The sequence below is a fragment of the Pistacia vera genome, unplaced genomic scaffold (assembly GCF_008641045.1).
Source record: "Pistacia vera cultivar Batoury unplaced genomic scaffold, PisVer_v2 Contig200, whole genome shotgun sequence".
Classification (NCBI taxonomy): domain Eukaryota; kingdom Viridiplantae; phylum Streptophyta; class Magnoliopsida; order Sapindales; family Anacardiaceae; genus Pistacia; species Pistacia vera.
This window is the reverse complement of record NW_022196003.1, coordinates 1,891,592-1,908,029: the sequence shown is the minus strand read 5'-3', so window position 1 is coordinate 1,908,029 and position 16,438 is coordinate 1,891,592. Positions and strand designations below refer to the sequence as shown.

General features: G+C 33.0%; 2 protein-coding genes across 2 annotated transcripts; both read right to left on the bottom strand.

The window, feature by feature from the left end:
• Nucleotides 1–489: 489 nt before the first annotated feature.
• Nucleotides 490–1,909, bottom strand: LOC116128513 (NAC domain-containing protein 41-like). The gene is made up of 3 exons (XM_031414222.1): nt 1,759–1,909; nt 968–1,224; nt 490–864 (listed from the first exon to the last, which is right to left on the bottom strand). The coding sequence occupies exons 1-3, from the start codon at nt 1,907–1,909 to the stop codon at nt 490–492; spliced, it is 783 nt and encodes a 260-aa protein (XP_031270082.1).
• A 5,580-nt stretch (nt 1,910–7,489) lies between these two features.
• Nucleotides 7,490–9,063, bottom strand: LOC116128512 (NAC domain-containing protein 41-like). The gene is made up of 3 exons (XM_031414221.1): nt 8,913–9,063; nt 8,019–8,275; nt 7,490–7,936 (listed from the first exon to the last, which is right to left on the bottom strand). Exons 1-3 carry the CDS (start codon nt 9,061–9,063, stop codon nt 7,490–7,492), a joined length of 855 nt encoding a protein of 284 aa, XP_031270081.1.
• Between the last annotated feature and the right edge of the window lie 7,375 nt (nt 9,064–16,438).

The following is a 16,438-nucleotide window of genomic DNA, read 5'->3' as shown; positions in this document are numbered from 1 at the left end:
TAATTAAAATTGTTTTTCGCTTCCACTGGAGCCTATCATTGACGGTCATGTTCTGTAACAGCTATATCAAAAATAAAAATAAAAAGTGGAGATTAATGCATGCATGTTGTGCATGTTGCATGAAAATCTTACGCAAACCCAAAGATCGATGTAAACTTATCAAATTTTCTACTTTTACTACTTTTATAACTCTTATCTCTTTGGTAATTCAACCAGTAACATCTAATTAACCATCACTTTTTTACTTATCAATGTTGAGTTTTTATTTAATACCTTGAAGTTTTAGGTCAAATATAATTTTAATATGGTCTAAGAGTTGAAGATCTTAAATTTGAATTCTAAGATTTCAAATAAATAAAAAATAAATCTATGTTTCATGTAAAAGACATAAAGCGCCCTACCAGTTACTTAATACAACATTCACATTAATAATTAATTCAATCCAAAAACACTAAATTATCATTACACATGGAGATTAATTCTAATTAATTAACAAGACCAAAAGCTAGGAAGTAATACATCTGCTGAAAACGGATGCTCTAGTTGATCACAATAGTAATAATCATTTGTAATGTGGGTTAAAATTGGATCATAAGAACAAGAAGCATATAGAAAAAGTTGCTGCTCATCCATCACATCTGTGTTCATATTCTGACCGAAACCAGGCTCATAAATCTTCTCCGTTTGATCGATAGACTGCGGTGGCTGCAGTTCTTCATCGACAAATGCCGATTGCATCTCCATTATGGAACAGCTTCCCCCGGATTCATTACTCAAACTGTAATACTTTTTAACATTCTCCACCTCTTCTTGCACTTGCACAGTTTGGTTTCCCTTATATTTAATCTTACAAATTCTCCATTCCTGAACAATATCAAAACCCAAATTATGTTAAAAAAATAATTAATCCAACTGAAAGTTCAGCAAATTATACAAGAATTAATGAAAAGGTGATAAGTATACAAACCGTTGTGTAGGATTCGAGACTGTATTCATACATAATCCAATTAGTTTTGACGGCTTTGTTTCGCTTTCTTTTATCGTCCTTAAACTTGTGAAATGTGAGAGGTCTTTTGTAACCAACCACACATTCTTTATTAGCGTTAATTTTTTTAACATGGCTTGTAGCTTTCCACCATCCTCGACCTGAAACTTCTCGAGAATCATTCTCTCTTATACAGTAGAAATATCTCTCGTTCTTATGTACGGCCATGGTTTGATCCCCTATCAACAAAATGATCCATCAAATAAATAATTAACTTAGCACAAAAATGGCATTCAAATATTACAAATAATCATGTTGAAACAAATCTATTAACCAAAAAAAAAAAGATGAACTGTAAAAACCATTAAAGAACTGCGATGCCTCCTCGCATCGGTCCAACCATACTGCGAGCCTGGTCAGTACAGAACAGTTTTCTTGTGGTGAGTAAGAAGATTTAGATGCTAGTAATTTAAAGTCTCGTAGGTTCATAACAGCTTGGTGTGTAAGAAGATAAGCTTTGTGGGTACATATAAGTTTTTATGTGGTGAGTAAGAAGATTTATATGCCGCTAACTATCTTAAAAGAAACAAAGTTCAAAGAAGGAAGGCCCGAAATGTGAAGATAGAAGATGAAAGTTTAAACTGAAATAATCCTAAACCCTGAATGAAGCTGAACACATAAGAAGACGGATGAATAACATGAAGAAATTTCAAAAAAAGGAAAAAAAAAAAAAAATTGAGAGAGAGAGAGAGAGGCTGAAAATTAAAACTTACATTCAAGGTCTTCTGGTTCATGTTCATATAAGTTTCGTTCAACAATGAAACAGTCATGGAGAGGCATTGCTTTTCCAGAAACTTTTCTTTCCAAAATTTCGATGAGCTCCTCATCGGTGGGATTGAATCTGAACCCAGTTGGCACAATCATCTGTTTTGGTTTCTGTTTAATTAATTTCTGATAGATCAACTGTTTGTATAATAGTGGCCCTGGCCTTCACTGTACAGTAGTTTTTATAGGGAAATTTACTGGCAACACAAAGATAATTAGAATCCTTTAGATCCAAATAATAGTAAAGTACTAAAGTAAGAATATAAAGAAGAAGAGAGAAAGGAACACATTATAAATGATGTTTGAAAAAGATTATAATGAATTTATATTTTTTTATTAAAAAGGAAAAGTTAGTCGGACTGGACTGCAGGAGCTGTAAATGTATGTTGAAGTCAGAGCCTCAAACTTATAGTCAAGTCACAAGTCAGAGCCCCGCCCCTGCTCAAACCAAATTTTTCTTTTTAATTTTATTAGATAGATAAGTACAGTACAACAAATAAATTTTAAAAAAAATATTCATAATTAGAAAGTTAAATTTAAAATTGATTGTAACCATAAACATGGTAGTGAGATTAGGGTTTTTTTTTCCTAGTTCATTCTTTAATTCTTTGAACTTGAAAAAAGGAAATTAATATCAGCAAAAAACTTAATGGTAATTAAGAATGAAGATAATATCTTGGAATTACCAAAGAGCTCCAACAGTGATACATATAATGGATGAGCTTGATTGAAAGAGGAAAGAATATAGAAGGACTAATCTGTGAGGATTTTGTGCTGAGTTAAAGACGTTAGTTAAAAGCTCTGATATCAAGCTGAATAATAAAAACTGGTTTTCAATAAACAAACATTAGAGTAACCTAGTTGCTTATACATGCATCTATTTGGCAATTCATGTAACAATCCATGCGAACACTTCAATAAGGAGACCCCTGCAAAGGATGGGGTGGTCATTATTCACAATTTTAATTTATTTTCTTTGCTCTTTTTTTTTTTTTTAAATTTTTATGACGAATGTATTCGGACTAGTTTGTGCGTACATCAATTAATCTCCAAAGCTTATTGAACACTCTACAAACTCAATGTTCCAAGGTAAGTCATAAATGTGATAGGTAATCCCAAGGTAGTTCGAACCCAAGAAGTTCTTTGCTACTTTTCGATCTCTCAATTTTTGTATTTTATTGCATGGTATTAAAACCTATTACTTTCTCCCTTGCTTTCTTTGATATTTAAAATTTATACCTTAAATTCGGTTTATTTTAAAGAAAATGATAGTGTATTATATTTGTTATCCAACTTTTATATATTAAAAAGATCAAATTTTGTATCTTCTTAACTTTTTTAAAAATGAATGTTACTATAGGTTGAATTTTAAATAAGCAAAGCATTCTCCTTTGACAAAAAAATAAATAAATAAATAAATTTATGTTCATTGAACTAAAAGTAAAAATCCTGAGTCCATCCCTGCAAAGAGTGTCACATTAGTACGCATTACATACACGCACCGTATGGTTGCTAATTGTCCATACCACGGAGGCATTTATAGTGAATGAAAGATAACAATTAAGAAGAAATCAAACAAATTAAAATAAATGGCAAGACATGACAATTACAAAGCCGTTTTCACATTAATTTGTACATATATATTCGTTAAAATAGTTATTGATAATATTATACATAGAATGAGGATAATTCTTTTTGCACTGTTTTTGGGAAGGTAATATGGACTGGCTTAAAATCTTAGTGAACCTTTTTTTTCCTTCCAGTTTTTTAGTCATTTTTAAATGTCGGTATAAACCTCCTCTACGAATCAAATCTTTACTTGCCTTTATAAAACATTAGATTTGTTTTTATTTTATCCAGTTGAATGTGTGAATGAGAGAGACATTTGGCTCTGAATTCTGATACTATATTAAATTATTGCCCTTTAGTTTATTTCTTGCCATAAAAACATACAACAACGGACACACATTGTCCAGTTCAATTCATGTTATATATCTCTATATGATTATGTAGAAGATGATATTAATCATATAAAACTCTTATTATATATTGATAATAATTTTCCAAAAACCAATTCCAGTGGTTCCCAAAAATCAATGGCGCCACGCCATCAGTCATTCGATATTAACAAAATTCACAAACGTCTCTTTGTACAACGATGTATTAAATGTGGTATTTCAACTTTAAAAATGGTGATAACGAGGCAAAAATCTGTCACTTTGCTTAATTAATTAATTAAATTGATTGTAATATTTCTAGCAAGCCCCAACACTCTCGTACATCTCTATCTATCTCGATCTATATAAAAATTGATTCGAGTAATGATGGGCATCACAACAAGATCTCATTTTACAGCATCCAAAGTTTGCTAAATGAATCTTCATCTCTATCTTAAATTAAACAATAAGAAGAATGATGGGACCGAGATTAATGAACACAAATCATATTTATACTTTGATAATTTTATTAAGAGTTTGGAGAAGACACAAACTTTTGCTTTTGGAAATGATCGAAATCCTATAAGTATTCCTTAAAAGTACTGAGATTATGCACTTTAATTAATAGCACAACCAACATCATTTGGTTTCAAACTTTTATTAATATTATTTAATTAAGATTTCACATGCATTTATGTCGTAAATCTACTATTTGGAGACCATGTATATTTTATTTTATTTTATATGTTGATTTTGGAGAAGGGTTTTTGGTTCTTAGAATTCTAAAAATATCATAAACGTGTAAATCGAAGCCATGGGTTTGCTTCCTCTTTAAAGCTTTTGTGAGCACGTGCATGGAAGAACTTCAACGTCCATCCTTCTTTAATTGTCTCGAGATTGAAGTAAATAAGATTTAAGAGATTAGAGAAGCTCCTCTTCTCGATATGTGAAGCTAGGGTTTTCTTTTTTTTATATAATTAATGACATGTGATCTAATTCATCTTCAGATAGATATTACATTTAGTAATATATGAAATTATATTTTAAGAAAAATCAAAGTCAAAGGAGGAAATCGAAAGCTCCAATTATGTTATATTCTTCTCTTATCCATAAATGAATTAACACAATTATTTCTTTTTCTTTAAAATAAAACAATATATATATTACTTAAATATTTTGAAAATATATAAATGGATTTAGACAACTTTTTTTTTTGTTTGAAAAAGAAAAAGAAAATACATGTATTTTAATATATGAAACATTTCTTCTATTTCTCCCAATTAATTATTAAATACGTATTCTCATTGTTATTCTTCTCATAAAGTAATATTTATTCACTCCATGGCAACCTAAGAAAGATCATAGCATTTTTCTTATAAAAGTTTACTTTATTTATGGGACAAAAAAAACTTTTTCAAGAAGTAGACAGCATAAAATTGTCAATATTATTTGTGCTATAATACATGAATATTATTACTATTATTTCTGTTGTGATTTATGTGACGGTAAAAGGATAAAATATATATTAATTTATATTACTAATTGATATTATATAGATTAGAATTCCTAAAGAGAGATGAGTAAAAGTATTTAAGAGAAACCTGATAATTTACAAATACATAAAGGCCAAATTGTATGAAAGAAATTAATAGAGAGGGTATCTTGTATTAAATTAATTTAAGTTAGGTCAATGAAAGGGTAAAAAGATGGAGCTTACACTTAGAGAATCAGAAAAAGTATTTGATATCAACATAGAAAGAACCCAATAAACAGAATATTCTTTATGACTTTCAGGTTCTGTCTTGGATTAACGCAAACATTAATTCTTACAAACCACCATCTTACTCTTACCTTCAACCTTCTCTTTGCCAAAATTCTTAACTTAATTAATTCACTCTTCCACGTGAGAAAGGTGACTTCACTTTACATTTAATTAATTACTTAATAGCTAGCTGGCCAGCAGCTTAATTTCTTAAAAAAAAAAAAATTATTTATATTACCATTATTTCGTGGAATTTATTGTATTATCTTCTGTAAACTTCGATAAGTAAAACTTTGAAGAATATTGGTAAGAAAAGAGATCAATTAAAATTTGCTGCTTTTATTTTTAAAAGTTTTTTCATGTATTATTTAAAAGAAAAACAATCATGCATATAATCAATTTATTTTTTTTATTTTTTTGGTAAATAAATAGTATTATTAAAAGAGATAAAGAATGTACAGAGAGACCACAAAAAAACTAACTTCTACCTTAAGATATGCCTTGAGATAAAAACAAAAATACAAACCTAATAGATTAATAACATAATCTATTTTTTTAATCATCAATTCTTCCATGAAAATATTAATAATCTTTCAATGATGGAAAATAATTTTACAATCAATTAGGATTGATTACTAAATATTTCCTCGTTTCTCTCTTTGACTCGATGCATGTGTGAAATAATAAACCCATAATGGAAGATGGAGGTTTAATTATGAAGTTTAATTAATCAACAATTATTGGTTTTAGATTTTTGCCATGCAATAATTTGAAAGAAACAGGTCAATAATTAAGTAATATATTAATTAATGAGATTTACATCGATAATTTCTCCACCTCACTCGAGCTTATCGTTTGGTTCACGTGGTGACAGATCTTTTAATGGGTAAATAAAATGATAATTAAATTATTAAAGTGAAGAATGCATGCATGTTATTACATGTTGCATGAATCCAAGAGAGAAATAAAGCAAATATTAATTAAATTTAGGTATATAAATGTCAGATATAGAACACTACTTTTGAAGCAAGATCATATAGAAATCCTCAACAGGAGTCATGATTGATGTTAGTATTTTTAGAATTAGGTAAAACAGGTAAACAAGGAGGGGGCAGGAGAAGCAGATGACCCAGTCCAAATAATTTTTTCAATTAATTTAATTTGTCTGTCAATTAATTTATAAAAAGGGCTAATTTCTTGACCAAACCCTAACTTTTCAGTAAGTTTCAAATTACCCTTTTTGCGTGGGAAATTATTTCCTTTGTAGGTATATACTTATGGTATTTTCATTTAAGCATATAGCTATTTAGATTCTCTCTTAACAAACGGATGTCTGGTACTTGCGAAAGAGATTATCAAACAGCTATATGTTGTAGAGTTAGAAAAAACCTTAAGGAAGGCATTTTTGTTCAGTTCTCTTTATACATTCTCTTTTTACTATGCATGCTTACTTCAAACGACGGAAAAAAAAAAAAAAAAAAACTCAAGGAAATCAACAAAATTCTCCCAAGGTTATTTTATTGTACTTTATTGAAAAAAAAAAATATGAGTAGATAACATGAGACGGGGGACCTATGAACCATACCCCTTAAAAGAAACACATATACATGAAGCTAAGTAATAAGGAGCAAAAAGAGGGCATGATACAAAAGAATCCGCCATAAAAAAAAAAAAAAAAAAAAAAAAACTTCATCAGACTTAGTATCAATTGTTCAAGATCACCCCATTAGTAAAAATAATTCCTAGCCACCCTCTAATGGAGCTGAAAACTTTGGCTAAAATGGGAGGTGAGTGATAGTTTTCAAATTACAATGTGTTTGTAAAGTTAGAGCAAACCTCAAGGAAGTTAAGCAAAATCAGCAGCAACAAAACCAGTTCGTTTAAATTAATTAACTCCAACGCAACACTTTAAAAATTAATTAATTGATGATTACATACATGAAGAAAATTAAAAGATAGAAACATGATCATTAATTAATCCTAAGACCAAAAGCTAGGAAATAGTTCATCTACAGAATATGGTAATTGTTCAAGTTGATAATTATAATTATAATCACCAAAATAATCATAATTTGAACTACTGGTAATGTGTGTTAAGATTGGATCATAATTATATGAAGCATATAGCATCAGTTGTTGTTCCTCTTCATTATTCATCTCTTGATCTTCTCTTTGGATCTTCTCACTAATAAAATCATCACTTGTTATTTTATTCTCCACTTCTTCAAGAGACTTCATTATTGGTTGCCGCTCTTCTTCTTCATCAACAAAAACTACCGATGAAGATGAGGATGATTTCATCTCCATTACTGAACATCTTTCTCCAGAAATAATATCACTGCTTAATCCGTAACCTTTTCGAATATTCTCCAGCTCTTCTTGCACACTTTGTTTTCCCTTATACTTGATCTTGCACAGTCTCCATTCCTGACCAAATTTATATCAAATATCAAAATCTGAACAAAAAGTAGAACAAATTAATTGAATAAGAATGAAATTAAAGGGGTACCGTTGTGTAGGATTCTAGGCCATATTCATACATAATCCAGTTAGTCTTGATGGCTTTGTTGCGCTTTCTTTTATTGCCTGTAAACCTGTGAAATGTGAGAGGTCTTTTGTAACCAACCACGCATTTGTTATTAGCATAAATTTTCTTCACATGGCTTGTTGCTTTCCACCATCCTCGACCTGAAACTTCTCGTGAATCATTCTCTCTTATGCAGTAATAATATCTCTCATTTTTGTGTACCGCCATGGTGCGATCCCCTATCAACATCAAGTTTTATCCAATAAATTAACTTGTGTATATAAAACTTGCATAAGGTAAACGGCAGAAAAAAAGATTGAAGATAATCATGTTGCAACAAATCATTTAGACAAAATGATGGAAGAAAGTAGGCATATTAAAAGAGGTAGAAGATGAAAGATTTTTGTGGTTTTAATGAAATCCCATGTGTGAAACTAAAAGTTACAAAATCTGAAACCCTAAAACTAAAAGTAGTTGTGTACAGAAACAGTACTGTTGAAGAAGTTTCACGTAAGATATATATATATATATATATATAAGAAGAGATAAAAGAGAGAAGAAAATCAAGCATAACACATAACAAAAAGAAATTTAATTAGACAAAATGATCATTATCTCATTTCTTATTAAAAATGTTCTAGTAATTAATGTGAGGACTTATGATACAGTTTGAAGAAAGAAGGCATAATATTGAAAGAAGTTAAAAGATGAAATTTCTTTTGTGGATTACAAAATCTGAAACCCTAAAAGTAGCTGTTTTTGCACAGAAAGAGTACTTCTGAAGAAGGATCAAGTAAAGAAATATCACATAAAGGGATTTATAAAAAGAGATTAAAGAGAGAATAAAGGATTTCCTGAAAAGCTTAACAAACTTACACTCAAGTTTTTCAGGTTCATGATCATAAACATTTTTTTCAATAATGAAAGTGTCATGGAGAGGCATTTGTTTCCCACAAACTTTCCTTTCCAAAATTTCGATGAGCTCTTCATCGGTGGGATTAAACCTGAACCCAGTTGGCACAATCATCGGCTCTACTGAATATTGAAACAGAAGATAGTAAAACTCAACTAAGTTTAAGCCCTAGACTTGACACAACTTTTATATATATTGAGAATCTTTTAGATCCAAATAATAGAAAAATAATAAAGAAAAGATAAAGACAAGAGGAATGACCTCGTAAATGGTCTTGCATTTTAAACGATGTTTGAGAAGGATAATTAATTCAATTATGTGTAAGTAAGATTTATGATGAAAATTATTTGATGTTTTTTTATTGAAAAGGGAAAGGTGGTCGGCTAATTTGGGAGCTGTAAATGTAGATTGAAGCTGAAAATAAATAAATAAAATAAAATAAGATAACTAGAAAAATAGCAAGTATAATGATGGGGGTAGTCACGTCAGGGTGGAACCAGGGACATGTAGGTCAAAGTGAGAAAGACGACAAATAATAATAAGGGAGACTCAAAGCATGATAAATGAAGTTTGAAGGGTTTAAATTATATTTATTTTCAAAAGATTTGTGTTGATTAGGGTTATCTCTGGATCCCATATTCAACGGAGTAGATATTATTCATTTTGAAGTCAAGTTTGCACATATTTATTTTTACTCAAAATGTGTTTATTTANGAGTAGGTCAAAGTGAGAAAGACGACAAATAATAATAAGGGAGACTCAAAGCATGATACATGAAGTATGAAGTGTTTAAATTATATTTATTTTCAAAAGATTTGTGTTGATTAGGGTTATCTCTGGATCCCATATTCAACGGAGTAGATATTATTCATTTTGAAGTCAAGTTTGCACATATTTATTTTTACTCAAAATGTGTTTATTTATTTAAAGTAAATTAATTCCTATAAACTGAATGCAAGACTCGTTTCGCTAATAGTGTAAGATGTGATAGCATGATTGTAACGTCCACATTGAGGTACATAACTTATGTATATTTTTATGCCCTTAGTTTTGCTTATTTCAAGGAGAAAGATGGAAAAATCGACATTTGAAAACTTTGCCGTAGCAAAGGAATTTTGTCGTCACAGTAATGAACTTTTTGCCCAAATTTGTGTCAGAAATTTCAGACTTCGCTGAGGCGAAGAACTCTCTGAAAAGAAAGAATAAGAATAAGAATAAGAAATAATAAGAATAAGAATAAGAAAGCATAAGAGAAGAAAAGAAAGAAGAGAAAGAAGAGAAATAAAGAAAAGAAAGAAATACATAATAAGAATAGAAAACAGAAAAATGTGCACTTCTTGCATTTGTGCATGTGCATCACACTTATGCATAGCATTATGCCTACCACCATGAGTAGTGAGAAATTAGAAAGAAAGAAAGAGAGAAGAGATATTGAGAAATTAGAAAGAAAGAACAGAGAGATAAGAATAGAGTAATGTAAGGAAAGAAATTAAAATGTGAGCAACGGAGAGAAAAACCTAGTTTAGCGGATTTACTTACTGAGCAATTAGCACTCATTCCATTGTTTCTTTGTTTTTGCAAGAAATAGGTGAGAAGCAGTCGGATGGACGTCGAGAGGCGGAGGAAAATGGCACCACTATCTACTATTTTTGAGCTTATGTACATGAGACTTTTATTAATGTAAAGAATTTTATATATGAAGTTAAGAAATTTTCGGGCCCATTATCTTTTACTAATATGTTTATGTGTTTTTAATGTATTATATTTTCCAAGTATACTAGCTAGAAAGAGTCATTACATTTTTGGTATCAAAGCCAAGATTTTCGGATTTGATAGTATGCCTCTCCCGCCGCATTGACGTTCTGTAGCCGACCATTGTAAGATTATTTCTTTCCTTACTTATACTAGTAGATAACTTATTTGAGTTGATTCAAGTGTTGGTGTTTGTAGATGAGACGTAGAACTCGAGCAGGTAGCAACAAGGGGATGAGTGCAGGAGAAACTTCTAACCCGCCAGAACCTACTTCCCCTACTCTTGATGAAGCAAGAATCTGTAGTATTGTATAGAAAGTGCTAGTGGAAAGTCAGGGGAGAGTTATATCAGAAAGAGTTGAAACCCCCGTCCAAGTACCGACCATTAGGGAAGGAAGAGAAAGGCTGGTACCTCCAACAGTACAGAATCATATCGAGCCTATTTATGGGCTCCCAACCAACACCAACCGTCAGAGTTCAGGGGTACCACAGACCCGTTAAAGGCTGAGGAATGGTTTAGGTCCGTGGAACAGACAACAACACTTTTTCCCATGACGAACAAAGTTTAGATACGGTATGCAAGCTTTCTTTGTCCGTGATGTGATGGCAGGAGCCGAGCCCCCTCATACTTATAGTAAGGCTTTGGAGCGAGCCTTACGGGCTAAGATCTTTGTGAACAAGCTCACCCCAGCCGGTCCATCAATAACAAGATCAAGTGACCCATCCCCCGTTCCACAGAGAGAGAAAGTTGATGTTACAAGAAATAGGGAAGTGAGGAACAAGAAAAGATTCCAACATAAGAAGAACAAGAGAGACTGGCAGAGTAAACGGCCAAGAATTGCTGATTTTCCCCTATGTCCAAAGTGTGGGAGGAACCACATAGGGGAGTATTTAAGAGAGCTAGGCCGAAATGTATGCTATAGGTGCCGATAGCCAGGGCACTTGATGAAAGATTGTAAAGCTCCTTTTCCACCCGCAGCACAGACTTCCAAAGGTACCAATGTCAGGGTGTTTACAGTGGCACAGGGTGAAGCAGAGGCCAGCCCATTCGTAGTTACTGGTCATATATTATTTCATGTAGTTCTTCTTTATACTTTGATTGATTCTGGAGCCACTTATTCTTTTATTACTCATGGAATGATAGAAAGATTAGGCTTGAAACCTATTGTAGTAAGTCATACTATTAAGATAGAATTACCTGATGGGGTTAGTGTGGTAACCCATGAGTTGCTTCCAGGGGAGTTTGTAGTAATCCATGGAAGAGAATTATCAGTTGATTTGATAGTATTTGATATGCCCGACTTCAATGTTATTTTGGGCATGGATTTCCTAGGGAGACATGGAGTAGAAATTGATTGTTGAAAGAAGAAAGCAAGATTTAATCTCGATAACAGAGATGAGTTTAGTTTTGGATAGGGCCATCAGTTGAGTATGTTAATCAGTAGTGTAAATGCTAGAAAGATGTTAAGAAAAGGGTGTTCTAGGTACATTGCCCATGTGGTGCAAAGTAATGACGTCCCACAACCAGAGATTTAGAATGTGCCAATAGTTCGAGAGTTTTTAGATGTATTTTCGGAAGATTTGCCGGGTTTACCTCCAGAAAGAGAAGTAGATTTTAGTATTGAACTGGTATCAGGGACAACACCAATTTCTAAAGCACCTTATCGAATGGCCCCAGCCGAACTTTAGGAATTGAAGAAGCAACTCCAAGAACTCCTAGATAAAGGCTTTATCCGACCCAGTCATTCTCCTTGGGGAGCTCCAATTCTGTTTGTGAAAAAGAAAGATGGATCGCTATAGATGTGTATAGATTATAGAGAGTTGAATAAAGTGACAGTAAAGAATAAGTACCCGTTGCCTCGAATAGATGATTTATTTGATTAGCTGAAAGGTGCAGTAGTGTTTTCCAAGATTGATTTGAGGTCAGGTCATCATCAAGTAAGAGTGGCGGAACACGATATTACCAAGACTGCTTTTCGGACTAAATATGGGCATTATGAGTTTGTGGTGATGTCTTTTGGGTTAACCAATGCCCCAGCAGTCTTTATGGATTTAATGAACCAAGTGTTTCATGATTGTCTCGATCAATTTATAGTGGTATTTATTGATGACATCCTGGTTTATTCCAAGTCAAGAAAGGAGCATGAGGAACACTTAAGATTAGTGTTACAGCAATTGAGAGAAAAGAAGTTGTTTGCCAAGTTTTCTAAGTGTGAGTTTTGGCTAGATCAGGTGATATTTCTAGGCCATATTGCCTCTAAGGAAGGTATATCAGTGGATCCTAGCAAAGTGAAGGCAATTCTTGAGTGGCAAAAGTCGAAGACAGTAAAAGAAGTTAGAAGTTTCTTGGGACTAGCAAGCTATTATCGGCGGTTTGTAGCAGGATTTGCTCAGTTGGCTAAGCCGCTTACAGCTCTTACCAAATAAAGAATTCCTTTTATATGGTCAGATGCTTGTGAAGAGAGTTTCCAAGAGTTGAAGAAAAGATTAACCACTGCTCCCATTTTTGTGTTACCTCAAAAGGGTGTAGATTACGACATTTATATGGATGTCTTACTACAGGGACTTGGTGTTATGTTGATGCAGTTGGGTAAGGTGATAGCTTATGCTTCTCGACAGTTGAAAGAGTATGAGACAAGATACCCTACACATGATTTAGAGTTGGCAGCTGTAGTCTTTGCATTAAAGATATAGAGGCATTACCTATATGGTGCTAAGAGTAATATCTACACCGACCACAAAAGTTTGAAGTATTTCTTTACTTAGGGGGAGCTGAATATGAGACAGAGAATATGGTTAGAGTTGGTTAAGGATTATGATTGTGAGATTAAGTATCAGCTTGGAAAAGCTAATGTAGTAGTTGATGCCTTGAGTAGAAAAGTCTATTTGTCCCGACTCACAAAGCAGAAAGAGTTATTGAAAGAATTGAGCAGAGAACAGATTGAGGTGATACCAAGAAGGATTACCAGGTTAGAAATTCAGTCCACCTTACTAGAAGAGATTAAAGAAAAGCAAGTTGTCGATGAGTAGTGTTAGAAAATGAGTCAGCAAGTGCCTGAGGGCAAGATACCAGAGTTTCACTTGTTAGATGGTGTCCTCCGTTTCAGGAACCGCTTATGCATTCCCCAAGATGCTGAGTTGAAGAAGAGAATTCTTACGGAGGCTCATGACACACCATACACTGCTCATCCTAGAGCAACCAAGATGTATCAAGACTTAAAGAAAGGCTATTGGTGGCCAGGTATGAAGAGAGATATTAGAGATTTTGTGGCTAAGTGTTTGGTTTATCAACAAGTGAAAGCAGAACACCAAAGGCCATCAAGATTGCTTCAGCCACTTAACATTCCTGAATGGAAATGGGAGAGTATATCCATGGATTTCATAACAGGCCTTTCCAGAGTCCAAAAAGGGTTTAATGCCATATGGGTGATAGTAGACATATTAACCAAGTCAGCCCATTTTCTTCCAGTAAAGGAAAGCACTACCTCGGATCAACTGGCCCAAATTTACATTAAAGAGATAGTCAGATTACATGGAGTACCCAAGACAATAGTGTCAGATAGAGATTCCAGATTTGTTTCAATTTTCTAGACTACTTTACAGAGGAACTTGGGTACCAGGTTGGCATTTAGTACGGCCTATCATCCTCAAAAAGATGGTCAAACTAAGAGAACGAATCAAGTACTTGAGGATATGCTGAGGGCTTATTGCATGGATTATAGAATGTCCTGGCATGAGATGTTACCCTTGGTGGAGTTTGCCTATAATAATAGCTATTAGTCTACAATTAAGATGGCTCCTTACGAGGCCTTGTATGGTAGAGGATGTAGATCTCCACTACATTAGGATGAGATAGGAGAGAAAGATGTTTTGCGTATAGCTCTTGGGCCGGAAATAATGCAGAAAATGATAGAAGATGTCAAGTTGATCAGAAGTAGAATGAAGCAAGCCCAAGATAGACAGAAAAGTTATGCAGATTTGAAAAGAAAAGATGTTGAGTTCGAGGTGGATGATAAAGTGTTTCTAAGAGTATCCCCCTATAAGCGGGTAATGCGTTTTGGTGGCAAGGGAAAATTAGCACTGAGATACATTGGTCCATTTGAAGTTTTACAACGAGTGGGAAAGGTACCCTATAAGTTGGCACTACCACCCAGCATGAACAGGGTGCATAATTTTTTTCATGTCTCGATAGTACGAAAGTATGTCAACGATCCCTCCCATATATTGAAAATAGAAGAAGTGGACTTAGAGAAGAATCTCGTTTATGAGGAACGTCCAATACAGATATTGGACAAAAAAGTGAAAGAGCTCTGAAATAAGAGTATCCCTTTAGTGAAAGTCCTATGGAGGAATCATAAAGTCGAAGAAGCTACATGGGAGGTAAAACAAGATATGCAAAACCGTTACCCGGAGTTGTTCGATTGAATTTTGGGGACGAAATTCTTATAAGGGGGGAGAATTGCAACGTCCACATTGAGGTACGTAACTTATGTATGTTTTTATGCCCTTAGTTTTGCTTATTTCAAGAAGAAAGATGGAAAAATCGACATTTGAAAACTTCTTCGCGGCAAAGGAATTTTATTGCCGCAGTAATGAACTTTTTGCCCAAATTTGTGTCAGAAATTTCAGACTTCACCGAGGCAAAGAACTCTCTGGATCTTTTCGCCGAGGCGAAAAGCCGATTGGAATTTTTGAAAATTCTAGAGAAATCTTCCTTAGGGGTAAAATGACCATTCTACCCTTAATTAGTTGAAAATGTGGGGAGTGAAAAATAAGGAAATTTGATGGAGAATGTAATATAGTAAGGGCGTTAGTGTAAATGACTAAGGGACAAAGATGGAATTTTCTATAAAGTGTGAGGGCAAAATTGGAAGTATGCCTATTAATATGAGATATTAAGGGTTCAAGCACAAAGACCCTATCATTCTTTGCTCCCTCTCATGCCATCTTCACTCTCAATTTCTCTCATCTCTTCATCAAATTTCCAATGGATTTTAGAAGGCTTTTGTTTGGATTTTGGTAGAGATTTGATCCTAAGAACCAAAGGTAAGAATTCTTGCAATAGAGGTGAGATTAATTTTTAAAAGTGTTGAATTCTTATAGTGTTTATGCTTAGGTTTTAGAGAAAGAACAAGTCTACCAAAGAAAGAGAGATTCTAGTGGAATTACTCAAGCACAAGGTAAGTAAATCCAACCCAAGTTATGATTTGAGAAATTTAGTGTGTAGAGATTTTACATATATGTATATGCTTATGATTTTGAGAATTGTTGATGAAATTGATGAATTATTGATGAGTTTGATGATTATTGATGAGTGGAATTTAGCCATGAGAAGTGGTATTGGTTGTATGATGATTCATTGAAGTTTGGTTGAAGTTAGAAAGAGTTGAGTAGAATTTTTGGGAGTGTATGTTTTAGACAGGTTTAGTAGTTGTTTGATGGAGTTTTACTCCAAATATTGGTGACTTGAGAAAGAGATAGAATTGTAGCCAAATTAGAATTTGATTATGCAGTGTATGCATGAGTTTTATTCATTTATGAATTGACATGAGTTTGTAGATGGTAGAGAGAAACTTATTTTTATGCTACATGGCATCCTTGCATTTAAACATTTGCATTTAGAAAGAATAATGAGCATGAGCCATCTACATATATGCATATACATATGCACTAGAACTTAAAGAATAAAGAGAAAGAAAGAAAAGTTATTAAAGAATGCTCTAAAAGAAGAAAAGAA